This window comes from Centruroides vittatus, unplaced genomic scaffold, assembly GCF_030686945.1.
Source record: "Centruroides vittatus isolate TY-2023 unplaced genomic scaffold, ASM3068694v2 contig_474, whole genome shotgun sequence".
Lineage (NCBI taxonomy): Eukaryota > Metazoa > Arthropoda > Arachnida > Scorpiones > Buthidae > Centruroides > Centruroides vittatus.
This window is the reverse complement of record NW_027122266.1, coordinates 328721-352794: the sequence shown is the minus strand read 5'-3', so window position 1 is coordinate 352794 and position 24074 is coordinate 328721. Positions and strand designations below refer to the sequence as shown.

At 28.5% G+C, this 24074-nt stretch overlaps 1 protein-coding gene across 6 annotated transcripts in view; it reads right to left on the bottom strand.

The window, feature by feature from the left end:
- Positions 1 to 24074, bottom strand: part of Ranbp16 (Ran-binding protein 16) — a 105015-nt gene that overhangs the window by 67383 nt on the left and 13558 nt on the right. For all 6 annotated transcript variants that reach the window (XM_067273337.1, XM_067273334.1, XM_067273336.1 and 3 more), the window contains exons 2-10: positions 18423 to 18569; positions 15167 to 15260; positions 14911 to 15077; positions 11945 to 12019; positions 11646 to 11795; positions 8015 to 8215; positions 7806 to 7925; positions 7489 to 7635; positions 7187 to 7359 (exon numbers count right to left, since the gene is read on the bottom strand). In XM_067273337.1, coding sequence (XP_067129438.1) covers positions 7187 to 7359; positions 7489 to 7635; positions 7806 to 7925; positions 8015 to 8215; positions 11646 to 11795; positions 11945 to 12019; positions 14911 to 15077; positions 15167 to 15260; positions 18423 to 18569 — 1274 coding nt within the window. The remainder of the gene's footprint in view (positions 1 to 7186; positions 7360 to 7488; positions 7636 to 7805; positions 7926 to 8014; positions 8216 to 11645; positions 11796 to 11944; positions 12020 to 14910; positions 15078 to 15166; positions 15261 to 18422; positions 18570 to 24074) is intronic.

Genomic DNA, 24074 nt, shown 5'->3' with positions numbered 1-24074 from the left:
AATGGTGGTCTATATGAATTTGAATCAAAGTCAACAAAAGATTACCACGAAGAAATGGATGGAAATAATTTCAAAAAATGGTTTGAAAAAATATTATCGAAATTAAAAAGTAATGCTGTTGTTGTCATGGACAATGCTCCATATCACTCAGCTAAAATTGAGAAGATTCCTAATTGTAGTTGGAAAAAAGCTGACATAATTCATAATTTCTTGGTTGGAAAAAAATAGGGTTCGTCATAACGAAAAAATGTTAAAAATAGAACTTTTGGATATTGTTAAAAAAATAAAACATAAATACGATAAATATATTATTAACAAAATGGCCAAAGAAATAGGTGTTGATGTGTTACGTTTACCTCCATATCATTGTAATTTAAATCCTATTGAACTAATATGGGCAGATATGAAAGGTTACGTCGCATGTCACACCACAACATTCAAACTGTCGGATGTGCGAATTTTAATGAATAAAGCTATCGAACAAATAACTGAAGAAAGATGGAGAAAATGTATTGAACACATAGAAAAAGAAGAACAACGAATGTGGGAACTCAATGAGATTTCGGAAACTGTTGTAGAAAAACTGATTATTACAAATAGTGACGAAAGCGATATAAATGATTACTTCGAGCAACTATCTTCTGATACAAATGATTAATAAGGTAAGTTTACACTGTAATTATTTAAGAAAATTTTTAATTATATAAATATCACATAGATAAATTCATACATTACAGTAACGTTTTCCTTTAGAGGTTTGAGTATGATTTTTAAGGATTGCCGGAGAATGTGTTTTGTTTTATATCTATTTAATAAAATTGTTGTGTAGATAAAAATTCTGAAGTATGTTCAACTACACAATTATAAATATGTTTTGTGTAAGTCTTAATAATATATATTTAATAATTTTTGACTATATTTAAATGATGGAAATAATTTAAACGGCTACGTAAAAATATTAAAGTAGGCTATAATAAGTTTTCTAAGTATTATATCAGTAATTTTTAAATTGTTGTGACCATTCTGACCTACTTTAACACATGCAGAGAAAGGGGCTTAACTAGTCAACACGTGTCTAGCCACTTCCGATTGTGATTTGACCAATAAAAACCTCCGGCGGATTAATACGACAAAATCTTTGTTTACAGTAGCTGCCAAGTTAGGATAAATAGACTATAGGTTTGGCACAACACCTGTGAAAGGAAGCCAACCTCTGATCTAGATAAATCAAGATATATTTATTTCTTTCTTAATCAGAAAGAATATTCATCACATATTTCTTCATTCATATAGTATTGAGTATTGTATTCTTTCACTCCTTAGAGAGTAATCATTATTACTCATTAACTTATAGAAATACCAGTAAACTTATGAATGTGTTCATTATATGTAATTATAAATATTTAAGCTAAATAAATAAGTATTGCTATAAAATTTAGTTTTTATAATTTACTAGCTGTTACCCGCGGCTTCGCTCGTGCAGATTTTGCAAGCAAACTCTATTTACATTCAATATTTCAACAACCATAGTAATTGTTATTCTAGGTCCTGTTTTTAATTTGATAAATTTTCTGTAACGTTTACAATCGTTCTATAATCGAACCAATTCGATTATAGAACAATATTCGAATTTAAAACAGTTCGAATATTTGGTTAAAAAATCGAAATATATAAAAAATATTTATAATAATGTCTGAAATGTTATCAATTTAATACCCCTAAGTACTGAATGAAAGCTAATGTAATTAAAAACAAAAAATCACATCTAAAATAGTACAGTAGAAGCCGTTCTTCAGGTTAAGACTTAATGCTCTCCCTCTCCCCCCTCAGGGAAATTTCAAAAAATCCCTTCTTAGTGTGTGTTTTCATGATGTACCCTAACTGGGTACCAAATTTCACCTCTAGGTTCTGGAACTTTCTAGAAAAAACTGGAACATTTTCATTGAAGTGTCACACATTTTCAAAGTCAACCACTTTCAACTCCCATATCTCCCACACCCTTATAGCTATCCAGACGCAACCACCACAGTGCATGATGGGAGACTTGGGGCTACTACCACACAGAAACACCATTCATGTGCAATGTATAGTTTTGGCTGCAGAGTGAAATATAGGCACAAACACATTCATTTATATATATATATATATATATATATATATATATATATATAAATATATATAGATACAGATGTATATGTCACTGTGAAAGACCGAAATTAGAAAATGTCGATATTCTCCGGTGAATGTCAACACATACAATACATTGGTGAGAGACCGAATATTTGGTTATATTATTAGACATTTGAACAATCACCGGTGTATGTCAACAAGTGCAGATAAGCTTTGGTGGAGGTCAAAATGACAAGCCACGTCTATTTGTTATACTTTCAAACACTACTGTTTGTCAGTCTTATGCAAGGTTTGTTGGTGCCTGCAATGTTAGGTTAGGTTGGTTAGGTTAGGTAAGATTTGTCCGAGAGAAGCAGCTGCAACTAATTCGAGAAGTGGAAGGCAAGGCTATACACGATGTGATTGCAAAAAGAAGTGTTCCACAACTAAATGCAGTTGTAAAAATATTTTTATTCAACATTCACCATCAGTGCATGCTGAATGTTGACATTTGCCGGTGTAAGTGAGAAATAATGATATTTACCAAATATTTCATACATATATGAAACGACTGTGTGAATGCTGACATTCACCAAAGAATCTTGACATTTACCAGATATTGGTCTTTCACAATAACATATATATACTCAATTACATTAAATGCATTATAATACAGGTAAAATCAATATAAATGAACATATTGATCACATCAATAAGTGTGAAATTTTTCATAAAATATCTCTTAGATTTTAGATCTTATCTATTTATATCTTTTCTTTTTAATGTTTCTTATACAGATGCAAATGAATTTAAAACTATATAAAATAATAGATTATCAAAATTAAATCCATAATCCTTAAAAAATATTATCATCAAAATAGCAATATTTTTAGCTTATATTTAAAAAATATATTGGTTTTCAACTACAGTAGACCCCCCTATAACACGGAACGTATCTACTGTGTTATAGGGGGTCTACTGTACATTAATCTAGTACTTCAGTGACTGTGTCAAATCATTTGTTCAGAAATAAAATTATAATTAACACTTCAATATAGAACAGTATAAACTATTAAACTATATATTAGTGAGATAAAAGAAGTGAAAAACAGTACAATCCAACAAATAATACAGACATTTCTTGATTTTAAACTGTGTTACCTTTTGAACATAGTAAAAGAAAAAATTGTTATATAGCAAATCATAATTTTCATTAACATAAATGATATGATAAAAATGCAAATGTTTGGCAGTTATTAATTTTAAAGAAATAAATACTTGAGGAAAGCATAAGTAAACAGAAAAAACTTTGGGCTCCTCTAGAATTGACAGAAAATACTTTGAATACTTCTGATTAGTATCGAGTTAAGTCATCTTTTGTCTGTATTACTGCATTGTACATGTTCACATATTGTATTAATAAGAGCCTGACACTCATCTTGAGTAATTCCATCCTAGACTTCCTAGATTTTTTGATGTAAGCCAGTCTCTGTCTTTTGAGATCTTTTCCACATAGATTTCCAATGGGAAAAAGATCTAGATGGCCAACTCAACACATTTAATGTGATTTGCAAATCTTGCCCTTGTTGTTTTTACACTTTGGCAACTTACACCATCCTGTTGAAAATTATACTTGGGTTTTGCATTTTTCCAGATATGGAAATGTTTCTTGAAGGACCTGCTGATATTTTTCTGAATTTGCTGTTCCATCAATAAAATGCAGAATACCAAAACCTTGATCAGTCATGCAACTGATCAAGGTAATGCTTTCTACAAACTTTGTTGTAAGATTAAAACACTCAGAATGAAAGAATGTGCGCTTTCTTTGGATCAATTCTTTTTGTGGTTTCTGCTATAAGCCTCAAACTTGGCATTATTGCTGAAAATAATAATGTTTCACTATTTCTAAACCTGATTTTGACCTTTTCTCACTTTAGTCAATTTTTCATTTCAGGTTTAGTTAACAGGATTTTTTCTTAGTTTGAAAAGAAAAATCACATATTGACATAACTGTTGCATTCTCTGCTGACATATAGCACTATTATTTTACCCAATAAAACTTGTAATCAAGTTTCTGCAAATGTATCCAACAAGTCTCTTTAGTAACTTGTTTACTAGTGACTGCATTCTATTCAATCACCTATTCTGTAAATGATATTTACCACTTTTCTTTGATAATTTTGCATAAGAACACAAAGATTAAAAGCTATTACAGTTTTTGATTGTCCTGAATCAATACCACCAGTTTTCTTGTAATTTTTTATATCAGAAACTGTTGATAGGCCAATTTTTAGCTTTTTAGCTACTTGATACAAGACTTTTTCTCTTCATAAAAGATTACAATTACTTCTGTAATATCACAGCTTACTGCTTTTCCAGGTGGCATCTGTTTTACTAAAATAATTTACACTAAATGATTATTACTATTTACATGTAACATGCAATTTATAAGCAGAATATAGCCAATAAAATTTAAATAAGTAGAAACATTTCATTTTTAGTAGTGTCTGACATATTTTCTGTTAATGCTGAAGGTGTCCAAAGATTTTTGTCACCTATGATTTCTTTAAAGATTAATTTCTTTAATAATTTATGCAAGAATTTACAATTTTATTTAGTTAATTACATTCCTTAATATCATGGGTTAACTATAATTTTTGCATCATATCTAATTTTGTTTTTTGCTGTCTTTAAAATAAAATGCTGATAATAATCAAAAGATGCCCAAGGTATCTTTTGTTTGACTTGGAACACATTTTTTTAATGACACACTGAATTCATATATAATTGGATTTAAAATTAGTTATGAATTTACTTTCTGTAAATCAAAATCTATCTATATGAATAATGATACTTCTAAATTCTAATGTTTTTGAAAGAAATTTTACATATCTATATCAATTTTATATTTTTCCAAAAAGTTACAATTAATTTAAAGAAATAAAAATTCATTAAAAATATCAATAAATTTTTTTTAAAAATTTTTTAAAAAAATACAGCAAGGAGCAAAAATTTTGTATAAAGTGTGTATTTGTAAAAAAAAATTTACTGATATTTTTAATGAATTTTTATTTCTTTAAATTAATTGTAACTTTTAAGAAAAATATGAGCTTAAAATACAATTACACAAGCAAACAGATGCACTATTTGAAAAATTTTCAAGAAATAATTTTTGTATCAGTTTACTAATCCACAGTCACATGCAGTGTTTTCTAAACATGATTGCATGCATAATTTGATGATTTTTCATGCATAATTATGTTGCATATAATTGCTGTTCCTTGAATTTGACAACACCGAAACATTCTGTGATGTATCTTCTCTGCATGTGCCAAATTTCAGGATCATAGTTGTTTAAGATATTGTTTTGTTTACAGAACAATAACTTGTAAACATCTCCCACTGAAAGCTCCATAACTTTGTGATAGTGTGGACTAATGTAAAACAAATTCAGTTAGAAATGAATGACGGGAAGGCTGAAGTTTTTCTCAAAAGAACCAGAAAACGATTCTTCTCTATTTTCAAGCATGAAATAAAACTTCAGAAAAATTTAAATTGTTGAAAGTCATTGTTTAAGATTGAAGGTTTTGATATTGATTAATAAACAATGGAAAATACAACCTTTACATACTGTAACAAAAATCTTCTAGAAAAAGGAATGCTTATTAATTCTAGAGATATCTGCAATACTCCACAAATATCTAAAATATTCCAGAAACTTCTAGAATAATGTAAACATTTATTTATTAAAAAAATAATGAGATAGTATATTTGCTTTGAATTTATATATACATACTTTATACAAAATTTTTGTTCTTTCCTGTGTAAAAAATAGAGAAATAAAATATGTAGTAGAAACTGACAATTTGAATTTTTAAGTTTAAAAATCAAAAATACAGTCATTAGTTAATCTAAACTAGCTATTGTTTGATTAGAAGACTATTATCTCATTAAATCATTTTTCTTAAGAGAATAGAAAACAGAATTTAGTATATTTACCATATTAATGTTCAATTAAAATTTGTGATTTTTATCTATTTATATTTTACTATTAGGACAAAGTAATTGCTATGTGATATACAGTATGTTCTTGCTTTATATAGGAGTTGCATGTCAACAGGTACTATGTGAAATGAAATTCGATATAAACTTGTGCTTTACCTAAAGTAGTTCCAGATAATTGTCTAGACACTAATGTAACAATTTACAGTTAATAGAAAATGTTAAAATAATGTTTAAATCATTTTATTTACATTTTTACTACATACATTGAATTTCATAATAAAAATAGTCAACATATGCATTAATAGTCAGAATTATCCCATGTGCATCCAAGAATTAACCTAGTCATTTGGCATCCATAAAAACAAATTTGTTTGTATCAATCCCAAATAAAACAAGACCTTATTATATTTCACATATTTATTTTGTCACTATTCTTGAATGTTTTAAAAATAAGAAAAATAAGAATAGTCTGAGAATAACTTAATTTATAATTATCTGAAATTATAACTTAATAAATACAGATTTCTGAAAAAAATAGTTGATTTTATATTAGTGACATATAAAGTGTGAAAGTTTTTGACACATCTTTTTCTTTTTTATTATAAAATAAATAAGTTCTAAGAAAATGTAAAATGATAATATACAAACAATACTTCATACCAATATTAACATATGCCTCTAGTATCTGGATACTGACTGAAAGAGAAATAGAATGAAGGATATGGAAATTACGTGTGTAAAAAGCTTACCAGGAAGATTTAAAGAAAGAAAATAAAAAATAATACAAAAAGGAGAGAGAGAGAGAGAGAGAGAGAAGAAATATCCAAAACAGATTTATGAGAAGAAAATAACAGGAAAGCAACTAATAAGAACAAAACAAAAAGGACAAAGAGATGTTAGAGCAAGACACACAAATGAGGAATTAATTCTAACACAGTATGAAAAGAAAAAAAAAGAGGGTAATCACTGATTTATCTCTGATCATTTCAGTCTTGAGAAGAAAGAAAGATAAAAAAAATTAAAAAAATAACTTTAAAACAATCAAACGAAATATATATATATTTAAACATACCTTATAACTGCTGTCACAGATTCCAGTCTTGATGTAATATATGCATGAGTGACTTCAGGTGTATAAGTTTCTAAAAGATGAGGTTCCGATGCTTTGACGTATGGAACAGAAGCAACCATACGTTGCCACAAACTCAAAAGGTAATGTATACTGTTTGGAGCAAACTGCCACATCTATTCAAAATTAAAAATTTTTCATTTAATTATAATAATTTATTATTATTTACTTTAATATTTAATTATTTTAAACATATAAATATAATTTCTTATAAAATTAATGGATTTAAAACAACAGTCTTTTACCTGTAAACTTGTCACTGTAAATTTTGCTATTAATCCAATTGTTTCTGGATAATTTTCAACTTTAACAAGTTCTCCTAACTGATAATTGGATTTTAATCTTGCTAATAGTCGACAAAATTCATGGTAATTATTAGGATCAGATAATCCCTGTTTAAAATAATATTCTGTTAGCAATCTAAATATATTATTCTTACAGTATTATAATAATTACAATTTATCTAAATTCTGGTACAACAAAAATTACATTAAAATTTTTAAATTTTTTGGTTTTAGTATATTTACAAAGTTAACTATAAATGAATAATTATTTTATTTACCTGAGGATTATCAAGAATGTTTTTTACTCCATTCACTAATTGAGAAAGGAACTTGGCCCGTTCAGCATTATTAAACAATGATCTGCGCACAGATGCAATTTGGACTAAACATGATAATGCCTGCAAAAAATAAATATGTTATATATTCTAAAGTAGGAGTGAAAATGTAATGTTATAACAAAATATATAGTTTTTAAAATAATGCATACCAGTGGAGAAAGTGAAGATGGTAAGGAATGATATAAATCAAAAAATAATTGTAATGTATTAAAATCTAGAAATGCTGGTCGCCAACTGGTTGGAATTTGAACTGTACATAAATCATCAGATGATTCATCAGGAGACGTACCAATAAAATCAAAAGATAGGCAGTTGTAAGCTAACCGCAGTAACTGGTTCATTAGTCCATGCTAAAAAAATATTTAAGAAAACAGTAAATAAAGCATAAACAAGAAAATATTTTTTCCATATTACATATTTTCAATAATCAAAACTTATTTTCCAATTTAATCTATATTTAATTAATAGTGATAATACTGTTGTATATTATATATATAAAGATATCTTTGAAACACCAAATATACTTTGTGTTCACGTTTATGTAACTTCATGATGATCCTTACTTTAAAAGTATTAAAACCTTTCATATAAACAAGTATTCACAAACTCTTTCTTTCCAAGTGAGAGCTCTTTTTCTGACATATCCAGGCTAACATACTATGGTAGCAGAAAACAAATGTTTATATTACTCTATAGTCTAACATATCAACTAATAAACACTGTCAACTAGCCAAGAAAAACTTATGTGAAGGATTTTTCTTTTGTATACTTTGTATATTGTTTAAGAAAACTAAGCATTTCAAACTTACAAACTTTACCTGACATTTACATAAGTGACGATCCAAGAATTAAAACCAATTGCCATCAATTGCTTTGTTCTTGTGTTTTGTTCATATTTTGCACCTATTTTCTGTTAGGCATACTCAGTGGTATCAGTGAGCATGGATATTGCCACTTCAATACCTCTGTATATCGAAAACAAAGTCATGGATTCCTATTTTTTACATTTAAACGAACCGTCATTACATTTTTGGATTCCTTGTCTCAATTAATGGAAAATGGCAAAGTTTCATCAAAATCAGTCCATTAAATTTTGAGAACAAACTCAAATCTATAAGACCATAGAAAATGTGCTAGCAATCATGAAACATCACATGACAAAGCCTCGTGATTTGTGTGATATTGCCTTATTGCACACATTTATGAAATGACCTTCTATCTTGAAAATGAAGTCATGGACCCCCATTTTATATTACAATTTTGGAATCCTTGTCACAATTAATGGAAAATAGCAAAGTTTAATAAAAATTGATCAAACAGATTTTGAGAACAAACACAATTCTGTAAGCCACATAGAAGAGGCTTCGCTAATACTCCATCTCAGTAATAAAATACGTAAAGAAACTTTAACATATTCATTTCAGTTTTGAAGAATAGAGACTGCAATATGCCTAACTTTTCCTTATGACACGAGAGCTAATCATTTAGTTTTTAAAATTGTTCCTATATTTTCCTTATGCAAATTTCTAAAAAAAATATGTCAATTGTGTCCTCTATGAAGTCTTGTGATTAGCCTCTGTAGATGTTGCTTAGTTTCTGTTGGTCTTGAGTTTGTTTATATATTTTTTATTAATAATCCCTCATTGGCAATTACTGATAGAAAAAACTAAAAAATTCCTGGCGGAGAAATGGAGCAGAAGTTTCCAGTAACTATCAACAGTTAGATGGGAAAGTTGACAGCTGTCAAGAATTCACAAGTCATCATCAACAACAACCGCTTCCCACACTAACGCTATAAAAGCTTGCACCACCGGAAACTTATAGGAATAACTTCCAGGCGCGTGTTGCACCCAGAAGTTATTCCTATACTTGTGTCGTCGATCTGCATGAGTTGGACTAACATCCCAAGGAGAAGACATATGACCGCCGCACTTCAGCGACACTGTCCAGTCTCACATAAAGGTATTTTGTTAGAACTTTGTGAACTCTCTCTCCCTAAAAACGGCATTAGGTTTAGCTCATGCCACCTGTGTAGAACTTGTCAAGCCGTGCATTTAGACATATGTTAAGCACATTTAATCTCCTAGTATATAGCAGAATAGGCTTATAACCAATTTGTATGTTATTCTAGTTAGCCAATAAATGTTTTATTTGTTAACCTGTCTCCTGTCAATCCAAGATGCCTGTCGACTTACCGACGCACCTCCCCACTCACTTTTTGCCCTCCTAGCCATCCAATGATGAAGAGATCAGGTTTTGCCAACTCGTGCAGTGTAAGTGGTCTGCGAGGATTAACCCCTGACCCTCTGCTTATCTCACAACTGTATTATGATTTGATACATCAATGTATTGTCAAAAAATGAGAAAGAAACATATAAAAGCAAATATAAATACAGAAAACAGAAAGTATGTTAATCATCATGCTATTTAGAAAATGACTTTTTTGAATAAATTGTCAAGTGATAGATTACCAGAAAGTTTCATTATAAAAACATTTTTATACAGTGTACATTAAAAATGAATGCCCTGATTAGAAGTTTTTGAAGGCAAATCATGAAAGATGTAACAATGACATGGAATTATATAAGATAAGCATCTCTTGAAGTTTCATTTCAATCATGCAGCATGGCATAGATTGCACCGTCCATTGCAAGAAGACTGAAAGTTATAGACAAGTGAAGAGAAGGCATTCTGTGCACTGGAATTTCATTCCACAAAATCAGTTGTAACTGTCCAGTGTTGCTTTTGTACAAAGTTTTATAAAAACCCACCAAACATGAAGACTATTCAGTGATGGCATGTATTACCACTGCCGTTGCAATAATTGATGGGAGTACACTGCATCATGTATGGAATGAACTGGACTGCAGGTAAAAAGAGGGGCTCATATTGAGCATTAATAAGATATGTAAGAAACTTTGAGACTCAGTTTTCATTCAAACCTATGTATATATTACTGTTCTTAACACACTGTAGGTAACATTTTTTTGGAATGAGGAGCATCATTTAGGCATACCCTTTGTATAAATTGTTAATCCAATGTAAAACTAATAAACTAACATATAACTCAGTAAATCATATAAAATGAAAAATAGTGCTTTCATGACATAATAAGTATAACAATATAGAAAAATATACACTAATTGATTATCTTTATCATTATGTTAAGATATTGGATATATCACATTCTTCTTATATCAGTCAGCAGAAAACATTTCAAGTAAAATATATTTATCAATAGTTATTGTAAAAATATTATCCATAAACACATTGCAATTATTTGAAAATGCACTTTTCTAATTGAGATAATAATTATGACTTTTTCTGTGTAAATTTAATTATTTTAAAATTTATAAAGTTATATTTTACAATATAAAAATTCTCTTTGGCAATGTAAAAACAAAAAAAAATATAAAGTAAAGAATTTATTGTAATACAACTTAATAAATTACTTGGAATATAGTTTATAATTAACACAAAATAAAGCAATATTTTTGAGAACAAAATAAAAGAAATACAATTAAAGAATAAGTTTAAGATTTTTTTTTTCAATAAAATACTAAAACTTGTAAATCTGTAATAAGATAACATTAAGTCTTGTCATAGGAAAATTTATATTTCTTGCTATATTATGATTATCCTTCAATTAAAGACTGAATATGGATCATATAATTGAGTTAAATAACAATTAATTGATAGTTATGGATTTATGTTAATTTTTCATTTAAAAGTTATTTATAATCAGAAAAAAAATTTTAAATTATAACAATTAATACTTACTTGCGTCTCATCATTAAATGACATAGTTTTCCAACTTTCGAGTGCTCTTCTTAGAAGATCACAAGCTAATTGAAAAATTTCATATAATTGAGTATCCCTAAAAGATGATGCAATTTTTCTTTGTTTTGTTAATGACTTATTAGCTTCAGCCTGAAATAATAAATTTCATATAATATGAATAAAATCATTATAAAATACATAAAATTAATTTTCACTCCAAATATAAAATAATATAATTACATATTTAATTCATTGCATTATATTCAGAAAATTTTTATTAACTTTAAATCTTTTCTTACCTCACTTATCTGATTAATTTCACATGTAAGTTGAGATAACAATTGCACACCAATCATGCAGTATTCAACAGACCCCTAAAGAGAAATAATTGAATACGTATTTAAAAAACTACAAATAAATTAATTATACATACAGAAGAATTTCTACAATATTTTAAAATTAAAAACATGAATGTGTGCAACTGACGTGCAACAGACCACACACATCTTTACGAACTATTGGAACAATAATTATTGGAACTAGGCTGGGATGTTTTCCCCAGCCTAGTTCCAATAATTCGACCATGCCGACTCACCCAACCGTGCCTCATTGGACTACCATTTGTTCCATTCTCTGCAAAATTCCCTTCATGATAAAAACTTTGATACTTTGGAAGCTTACAAAAACCACGTGGATCAGAAAAAACTGGAAAGTTCTACAAAGAGGGTATCATGAAGCTCCCCCATAGATGGCAACATATCATTAAAAACAATGGCGCATATATAACGGAATAAAAGTATATTTTTAGTTTTAAAACAGTTTCTTTTACTTTTCTTAAAAATCGCTATGAACTTTCCAAATAAACCAATAAAATGTAATGTACATCTATAATATGGCTCTTAAGATATAGATTATTATATATAATGATGTTCAGTATTTATTGCTTATATTAATTAAAATGTATATTTACTATATTAATATATAATTAATACAGTATTTCCCATGCCTTTCACATTACACAATACACAATGTATGTCCAGAAATTAAGTTCCAATTGAGTAAAAAGAACAGAAATTTACTTTTTTGAACTTATGCTTATTGTCACAGAAAGATACATAGTTACAGCTATTTTTCAATTTATTAATCTTTGAGGTTCAAACATTTATCATAACAACAGATAAGCTTGTGCAAACTCTGAAAGAAGTCTCCCACCAACTTACAGACCCAACCTTGCATAATTGTCTGTAACTCTTTATTGTTGTGGAGTAATAATAAATATTGCTAAATAATTTGTTGGATTATCTATTGGGCTATATTAAGGCTAATAAGTGTTAATCAGATACAAATATATTTAGTCAAACTGATTTGTATCTAATTAGTTATTAGCCTTAATATAGCCCAATAGATAATCCAGCAGATTGTTTGGCAATATGATTATATCAGATAATGGTTTACTATGTAACAATAAACATCAAAAGTTATTATGAGATGCCAAAAGTTATTACGAGGTTATTCAAAGCAAAAAACATGGTCTACTGAGTTCTAGAGTGATTTGTTTCATAATAATGCATTGCAAAATTCTATCCATAGCAAGTGAAAATTGCTGAAAAAATTCAAGTGGAAAAATCTTTGAACATCTGCCATATAGTCCCAATTGAGTACCTTTTGCTTTCCATCTGTTTTCATATTAGATGCAGTTTTCGGTTAGTTTTATTCAATTAAGGCAATGCAACACATGGGTGATCTGATGAGGAGGAATGCCCCCAGAAGATCTTTTATGGGAAACAGGCCTCTAGGTGTTACTAATATGGAGAGGGGTGAACCCACAACCAACCATCAGTGTTTAGTGGTTTTAACCAATCAGCCATTGTTAGGCCAGTTTTTGGGAAGACAACAATTCAGTAGTGACAAAGAGCTGCAGACAATGTGCAAAGTTGGATCCTTAAGTTGGTGGGAGACTTCTTTAACAAGGGTTTGCAAGAACTTCTGTCACTACAACAATTGCTTAAACCTCAAAGAAGAATGAATATGTTGAAGAAAACTGTATTTTCTTATGACAATAATATCATAAAAGTATGTTTATGTTTCTTTCTAGTCAATTAAAACTTAATTTCCAAATGTATCACATATACTATGATTATTATGTCCTGGATTTTTCGGGGACAGTCCAAAAAAAAATTGATATCACAGACTAATTATATCTTCAATTTTGTCCAAGTTTTAATTTTATATTTCAGATTTATCTATTAGATAAACAATACAGAATCTGTTGAAAATCATACTTATATACTAAAAGGAATTGATTAAACAGGCTATCATTATGCAGGTATGATAATGTGTGAACATACTTTGTGAAGTAGCTCTGTCTACATTGAAATATTTTAAAGGAAAGCAACTGATTTAAGGAAAGTAACTGATGATGGACGCTTCATGCGTTTGAAAATGTTCTTAATATTAAAGAATTTGTGCTGAAGTTTTAATGGTTTTTTATTTTAATTTTATGAACATATTTAGAGATTTTATTCAATATGAATGCAATTCAAAATATAATAGAAAAAATATTTTTTCACCTAAATTATATTTTAACTAAATATAATAATCATTATGAATTTTACAAATATAAAAAACATAAGATCATCTAAAGTATCTAAGAAACCCATAAGTGAAAAAAAAAAATCCACCAAAACAAATAAATAATATAAGAAATCTCAATCTCAAAATCAGAATAAAATGAAAAAATCTGAGTTCAGAATTAAGATCAACATACCCAATTTATCTTAAATCAAAAGGATTTTCTATAAAATTCACAATATTTAGTATAATCAACTGCATATGGTTTGTAGTGTAGCTTGTAGTGAAGAAAGTATTTTATTATTTCAATATTTTGGATTTTTCTGATAATGTATTCAACATCTCCTTTCTACTGTACCATTTCATGTCAAAGAATGTGTGAACGAGTTCATATGCCAATGTAGCTTCATGCATATATACATACATACATAATGAAATATAAGTAAAATGGCTGTAAAATATATATAATTTTAACAGATTTTCCAATCAAGATCACATTTCTATGTATATAATGTTATAATAACTCCATAAAATACTGTTTTAGTTAGTGTTTCTTTTGTACTCCATAAACAGATCATCATATATAGAACTTATCCTGAATGCTAATCAGTTTATTATTGCATTGTATAATTTTATTATTATTATCATTATTATACTCCTAAAATTTACATTCAAATTAAATTGTAAATTTTACCTGAAGAAATCCTCTAACTTGGCTGACAACATTCCTAAATACATATTCATCTTTGTCTGTTTCAAACCATCCTAGTTTTGTTATTCTAGAAAACAGTTGCACCAAAGCTTGAGTGACAAAATTTACCAATTTTGGCCTGGTTGCAAGATAATTTAGCACATAATTTCCTATAAAAAATTGAAATTAATTAATTAAAAAATTAAATTAAATAATAGCTTCATTCTAATCATTACATTTTTTTCTATTCTGTACTTACTAATATCAATCCTCTGTTGTAATGTCAAAGTACTAGGATTCCTTGATACTAATTTGGTTAAAGTTGTTGCTGCCAGAAGCTGAGCATAGGAAAACTACAGAAATAATTTATGCAATAACATCAATTGATTAATATAAAATAAAGACAAATTAAAAGCAATAAAAAATTTAATTCAAGGTGTATGGTATATTTGTCGATATCTGCTATATCTTTTGCTATATTTTAAGAAAGATTTATAATATAAAATATATATAAACAAGACAATTCCTGAAAAATTTCAAAAAAGTTAATTGATAGGTTAATATTTTTAGTTAGTAAAATATAATGTGTTTTTTTTTTGTTTCTAAACATATTGACTATTATTTACACAAAATTAAAATAATTGTCATATAATGATTAAATGTGTATCTCAAGTTTAAAAAAGATAAATAATACACAATATTGACAATACAGTACAATTGAGCTAATATGAGTCCATAGTCATTCGAACAGGTATTGCCATTCCCCTAACTAAATTAATGTCAACTGTATGTGTGTAAAATAAACTTAAGTCATGTGTTGTTAGTATTGCTGGTCACAGAAAGAATGAATGTTTGACTTAACAGCAATTCTAATCTCTATTTGCTACTGTAAAGTACATTACAACAGTAAAAAAATAGTCTCAAAGCAAATATCCTTATCATCATACCCCCATTAATCTGAGCTTTTCCTTTAATACTGATTTCAATTAGTTTCAGATTTGTGCAGTTACTGTACTGTAATTATAATAATATGAGACACTGAAATGAAAATTTCTACTATTTAACTGATTGTATGTATAAACAAACACACTATCACACCAAGAATCAGCAAAAAACTCCAACAATCTAATAAAAATATTTTCTTACAATTTCAAAATGGACATCTTCAGGTTATATATGGAATGAAGAATGGAACACTCATTTTAAAAAACAGAAAAAACAGAGAAAAAAAAAGCAGGGAAAAAAAGGACATACTACTATAAAGTAAAACTTTCAGATCCTGGAACAATCTCACAATCCTTTTGCTTACAAGAAGGCCACCTTTAGATCTCTAATTAGAAGAGCTTTCACATATTGTTCTTCACAAGATAGGGAAGAGTTATGTTACACTGCAGTCTTAGCCAATCAACATGGCTACTTTATGGTCCTAATTAGGGCATTTATACTACTACAACAACCACCAGACATCAGATACAGCATCACAATGGGGGACATTACCAACAAGACTCTAGCCAATATCTACAGAGGAGACTGCATAGTCTGCTAAACTCAAGATAGCATGTAAATGAAACCCTAAGGTTTTTCAGTCATCAGGAATTCAAAGACCCAACTGAGAGTGGCTACTTACCAGGTATCTACACCAACCCCTTACAAGACTACAGAGTAAACCATTAAACCATTCCTGCAAATACATTAATGCTACAGCTAGATGCCTGTCCATGAAGATACATGAGTATAGTGCAAGAAGGGACTTTCAAACAAAGTGCTGGCTACCTCTGCAAGAGAAGATGATGTTCAAGTTAAGTTTAATGAAGTGCATGCCTTTTACATCATTCTGCCAACCTACCTTGTCTCAACCTTAAACACAGAAATTTACAAGATCTTTAAAAAATGTATATCTATCAATTGTAAAGAGGCAGATTCTCTTTCTTCAGCTTGGAGAGCATTCTATGAGATCTCACAGTTCTCCATAATAATAATTTTCATTTTTGTACTGTACATTATTATATGTTTTTAATAACTTATTCCATTTTTGCAGTTGCTGTACTGGGCTTGTGGTTACTGGAAGTTTCGTTTTATAGTACAGTATGTACTATTTTTTAAAATGAATGTTCCATTCTGCATTCCATATATGTAACCAGAAGATGTCTGTTGAAAAGAAAAGATAGCATTTATTTTTATTAAATTTGTTAGAGATTTTTGCTAGTTCTTGATGTGATAGAGTGTTTGTTCATTAAAATAAAATTTCCTAATCTATCAATTTTTAAATTATTTTAATTTATTCATTCTTATAATTACATAATTGTTAAAAATTGTAATTTTCTCAAATGTAAATAATTTAGTAACTTCATATTTTTATAATGTTTTATGATCAAAAGAACTGATATTTTAAAAATACTTTAATTAAATAAGATTTGATTTTAAAATGTTTATTATTTGATGTACTGATCCATTAAATATTCAGTGATCTCTTTTCCAATCACGTGAAACTGATTTTTGAGTTTATCAACAAAAATTTATTTAAATTATTAATGTAAAACATCTTAAAATTTTTAAGATCACAAAAAAATTTGTTATAAAGTATTAAACAACATACACTTGTATAAATCCTTTTTAATTATGCTTAAATTAAATTTACCATATTTACTAGCATATAAGATGAAGTTTTCATTCATTTTTCACTGCTTCAAAAACCTAGGCTATCCTATATGCACAAGCAAAGGATGTTTTTTTGTAATAATTCTTCTGAACCGTATATTCTCATTTTTTACCAGATGCTTACCCTCTGGTGTTTAAAAACAAAAGTATTTTATCTGGGTTGTTTCAATTGTTCTTGTGATATTGTCAGAAGTAAAGATAAATAGCAATAGGAAAAGCAAAGCTTTTGAATTGAATTCCGAATTGAAATTCCAAACTTATATCGAGAGCCTGATATAAGTTTTAATCCATTCCCATATGAAAACAGATAATTATTCAGATATCAGAATTCAGAGAGACTCATAAGTGTAAACGACGGAGAGTGGATTTGACTGTTAAGAATTGGCAAAAAAGGTTGCAGATTGTCCAGCTTTACATGAACAAATTATGTTGTTGATTTTACAAGATTTTTCCTTAAGGCTTAAAATGCCAGTAATTTTAGCAGGACAATGTGTGCATTTATACACATTTGATATTTTATTTGTGATTAAACAAAATAAAATTAGAATTGTATTAATAAATCTAATTTTCTTTATTTTGATCTTTAAAGTCACACCTTGTCCTATATGCGAGATTGTCTTATACATGAGTAAATATGATATATAGCAAACATTTGGATTATTAGCAGTTTTAAAATTATAAACTTTAACTGTAAAAATTTGATTATTCCATACATTAGAATTCATTTTGTTTAAATAAACTGTTTAGCTTCAATAAAATTCCTCTAACATATCACATATATAAATTACATTATTTAATACATGATATAATTATTTTATATATAATTTTTTTTAATAAGAATTATTTAAATAACATACACTTCCCCTTTCCAAGAGAAGTTGGCACTTAGTGAGGCAGTCTGGAGAATCAGCAAAATTAACAAGAGCTTTTTCTGCTTCTGTTCGATCTGCAGCACTGGTGGCTTCATAGAGTTGCTTGCAAAGCAGCTCTAACTGCACCAGCCCCTAAAAACAGTAATTTACAAAATTATAAAAGAATTTTTGTAATCTTAAAAGTGAAAAAATAAAACAAAAAGATTATTTAAATTTATTGGATTATAAATTATAAATTAAATTATTATTTTGTAATATTATAATTGATAATTGTTTACAATATAACATTTTAGATTTTAAAATCTATATTTGCTATACCAATAACAATATATCAAATTGTTGATATATTGTTATTGGCACAACACTAATCAACAATTTTTGATAAGAATTACAGTAAAACTTGATAAAAATTTTTCAATTACCAATCACATACAACTATACATAGCATCAAAAAGGTTTATTCAACTCAAAAAATTAATATATTTGATCATATTTAATGTAATTTGATGAGCACTTTTGTTACTATTTTATTATTATTATGCTTTTGCTCATCACAACAATCCAGCAGATTGTAAACATTTTTTATTTTTTGACATTCAAATATTTAAGTTCTAGTTTGGTTAGTATTTGTAAATGTTCAAGTTTTGGAACATCAACCTGATGAAGATCACTATATATGATAAAAAATATTAGTTTTTCAAGTTGAATAAACCTTTTTGCCTCTATGTAAGATTGTATGTGATTGATGATATACTATAGCAGTTACTTTATAAACTTATTGATTATCAATATAATCTTGGTATCAGGCTCATTACTAATATCAATATCAAAATTTTGGTTTAGCACAGAGCAATGATCTCCACATTAACACAGGGGTTGTCAGTTCCTAAACAGAATTGGGATTCTCTGCTAAATCCAATAAATTGTCAAACCATAGCAGTCATGATATCAGTTCAAACAAAGCCAATGATGTCAGGACATACAGCAATTGTCATACAGGCAAATTTTCCTCTTCTAGTCACTTGTCAATGGTATAGGAAGAGAGAGGATTCTAAAGCCAGGCTCCCACTTGTCCCTGAATAACAGACAAAGATACTGTTGCAGCTGTTTGTGCTTGTCTCATGATTAGACAATAATCTCTCCCAATGATCTGTCTGCAGTAACCAGAACCTGCCTGCCATATATGTTTGACCTCACATATCCACTGCTGTAAATACCTACTGACAACCAGATCAGAATAACCCAGATGATTGGCAATTTGGCAAAATAACCATCCTGCTTCCTTTGGCCCAATGATGTGGGTCTTGTCATACTCTATCAGCTATGCAGAATGCATTTGACTGCACCATACAAAGACCTGGCATTCAAAGACCTCCAAACAACAGATACACTGAAAATTCTGAACATAGTCAGTGAGCTTCTGCAAGTCTTTTTACAGAATACTTGGGGAGTGATTTTAAGGCATTCCAGTGGCATTACCAGTGTGCAATCAGATCACAACCATAATCATTTACATATTTGTCTGAGACAGCTAAATGCTGAGTTTGGCAGAAATTAAAACTATTTTATCGGGGTGCAAAACTTTTTGCCAATGAGCATAAATAAACAGTATTTTAGGTCTAACTTTATTTTTATTAAACAAAGTATAAATGTTGTTTTAGCTTATGATCTGGAGTTTCTGTAGTACTATGATAGATATTATCTTCTTCAAGGATCTATCATACAAGGAAAACTACTTTTTTCAAGAATCATTTTTATTGTTTTCAGCCCCTCATCAGTCTATTTTAGTTGATGTTTACAATATTTTTAATGAAAAAGAAAAATGTATTTTTAAAACTCTGTTACTGATTTATAAAATCTGGATGAGCTTGAAAATAAAAATAAATGATACTATAAATTATATAAATGTATAAAATAATATATAAAAATTTAAACTTTGTATACTATTAAAACCAGAATGTAAAAAATTGGTATGTATAAAATAAAAATTAGTAAAAATGAAGGGTAAAACTTAGTAGAAATATGAGTAAAACACATAATGAGTGTGAGGTCATTGTGTATTTTAGTGTTTAAGGTCATCAAAACAGACTGATGAAAGGCACAGCCTGGAAAGCATTTCTGCTGAAAACAATAAAAATGACTCTCCTTTAAAAAAGTAGTTTCCTTTATGATAGATCTGTGAAGAAGATGATATCTAATTATCACAGAAGTATATCAAATATAAACTTTGTAAATACAGTAAAACTTCACTTAAGTGAGTTCTTTTGGGATATACAATTTCTGGCCATGTGAGGTAGTACTAAACAGAATTATTTAGTACTGGACTGCACAATACTTGAACAAATCTACTGTTAACTTTACCTATACTCTGTATGTTAATATTCTATTATTCAGTGTTAATATGTTAATCCATATAAAAGTTTGAATTACTGCATATTACAAAGGATACAGTATTGTGTGGATCTTTTATTTTATTTATTTATTTTTTGTTTACTTTTATAATCTGTATTAAACTTTTAGCAGGATTCAGGACAGTAATTACAGTTCTGTATTTCAATATTTCATAATCTCACCTAAATAAACACCCACTTACATGGCTAGAAATTGTATACCCCAAAAGAACCCACTTAAGTGAGGTTTTACTGTATTTACAAAGTTTATATTTGATATACTTCTGTGATAATTAGATATCATGTGTTTGATATCATAGAATCAATGTGTTTATGATGTGTTAATAATAGTTTTATTAAATACTGTATTTTAACAGGAGAATTCAGAAAAAATTATTAAACAGAAGTCACTAAATGTGCAAAAGTGCCCAATAATAATTAAACTAGCTTTTACATCAGGCTTATTGATATTTTTCTTTATTAAATCTTGCAAATGACACATAAGTGGTCACCAAGATGGAGTTTGATTTATATGAGATGGTATTAGAAAGTTCCTGTAGTTTAGTTGGCATTACTGTACCATTCAATGGAAGTGCATATGCCTGTCAAGATTATTGCTTCCAAATCTGCTGATTAATTAGGCTGAGTGGCATTGTAGTGCAAACACGTTTTGTCATTATGTGCAGTCTTGTAAAGTAGTGCAAAGACTACTCTGGACTGATACAATATCTGACAGATTCAAGTAGTGCGCAGTTTTGCATGAAGCTTGGGAAATCTGCTACCAAAACCCTCAAAATACCTTGTCAAACCAAAAAAGACAATGCAGATCAGAACTGCAATAAAATGCATGCTAATGGTTTTTTTTTTACATTAAAAGCATCGTTCAACAAGAATTTGTTCTTCCCAGTGTGATAGTCAATTGTGACTTTTACTTTGATCTTTTGAGGAATTTAAGAGAAAATGTGAGACAAAAAAGACTGGAACTGTGATGCAACCACAATTGGCCATTGCATCATGACAATATGCCCTCTGAAGATGATGCAATTTTTTAGTAGAAAACAGGATGGTGATTGTTTCACACACTCCCTACTTGTCTGATTTATGTCGTCTGTGACTTTGCATTGTTCCTGAAAATGAAATTGAAGTCGAAAGAGCACTGCTTTGAGACCATCAACAAAATCCAAGTAGAATTACAGGGAGTATTGGATAGCTTGCAGGAAGAAGACTTCTGCAGTGTCTGAGTCATAGAAGAATCACTGTATATTCCCCTAAGGGAGCTATTTTGAAGAGGACAGTGATTAAATTCTAAAACATTATCATGTAAATTCTTATAGATATCCCAGGAACTTTCTGATACCATCTCGTAATAAAACTTATACAGTTTTACAGGGGTATTTCAGGGGTAACAACATAAGCCAGGTAGCTACAAAGAGAAGTTTTACTGCATTTTTTCATTTGTTTTTATATGTATATATATTTTGTTTAATAAATAATTAAAAAATGTGTTACCTTTACTTTTTGAAAACAATAGATCATAGGTATCATAGATCAAATAATAGATCATAAGTATAACAGAAAGCATAATTTTGAATTGTTACAAATTTTCAGTCTGCATGATATCACTTATATATAGTACAATAAAAGGTATTAATTATTTTATATGATTGAATGAAAAAAGTGTATGCAAGAGCATGTTATTTTCTAACAACAACAACAGGAACAACATTCATCAAACGATAAATGTTGGAGAGGAAATAACAAGTAATTTTATGCAGAAAGTGCAAAATAATGTCGTTTGTTACTAGTTAAAACTTAACTGAGTAGGAAATGATGTAACAAGCTATCATTTTGATATTGTGCTCATCATCAATGCCATACTGTAAGAAAAATAACATTTGTTTTAAAAATTATCTATTATTTATATGCTGAAATACATTGACACTATTAATTGACACTATTAATTGTTCATATAATGCTATATACTGTATATTAGTACCAGAACTCAGAATTTTGTAATACCAAGCAGTGAGAGTAATGCAATTCTTATGCTGCAGATTACCAAAATGCAAAACAAGCTTTTAACTACAAAGCCATTAGAAACAAAAAGTACATTACTATATTCTAAGTTCAAGGCCAAATCTATGGCAGAAAAGTATTCATTCTTGGTGTTTATTTTACAACTGGTATATGATTCTAATAAATTATTCTTATAAATATAATGATTCTTATAAATTATAAAAAGATAGAATTCATTATTTAGAAGTATTGGAATTTCTAATTCTTGACTTAGTTTATTTTATATATTTATGCTACAAAATTTTAAACACATGTTAATTCAGAAATTAATGCATTGTTTACTGAATAGCTAAATCAACTTTTGACAATTAGTCCAAAATAATATTCAATTTTTTTTATTTAAAAGCTTATTTTCTAAAAATTTAACTTTCAATTTGATTGCTTTGTTAGTTAATGTGAGATACCAGCATATTAATGCTGTTAGCCACAATTACAAACTATTATAGACAGGCATGACCTACAATTCATGTAGCCATCATGGGCAAGGAATGGTAAATGATGCTCCAATCTGTACTATCCATGATGAATTACAGGTTAGATTGAGTTCAAACTTGAATACCTATTAACAGTAGACTGACACTTTATCACATGACCATCTGGCCAACTACATTTAATTTATTGAAAATTAATATGATTCTACTTATTTGTATGTTTGTTAGCCTACTTTTGATTATTATATTTTTTGCAACATGTCAATTACATTCCCATATTATGGATGCATATGTCAATGCAATGACTCAATGGTTAATGCTAATTGCTTCTGAAAATAAATATTGCTAATGTAGAATTTTAAAAATCTAAGAGAAATTCTATTCCTAAATCAACATATTCTTCTCATTAATAAAATGATATTGAAAATTTCATTAAATTTATCTATATATATAATCGAGACGAGTTGATAATAATAATAATAATAATAATCAGCACAGAGCCCAAATGGTTAGGAGTTGAAAGTTGAAATTTGGTACACAGTTAGGGTATGTCACGAGAACGCACACTAAGATGGGGTTTTTTGAAATTCCTCCCCACAGGGGAGAGGGACAGGATTAAAGCTTCTATATACATTATCAAGACATGCCTAAATGGTTAGGAGTTGAAAGTTAAAATTTGGTACGCAGTTAGGGTATGTCACGAGAACGCACACTAAGATGGGGTTTTTTGAAATTCCTCC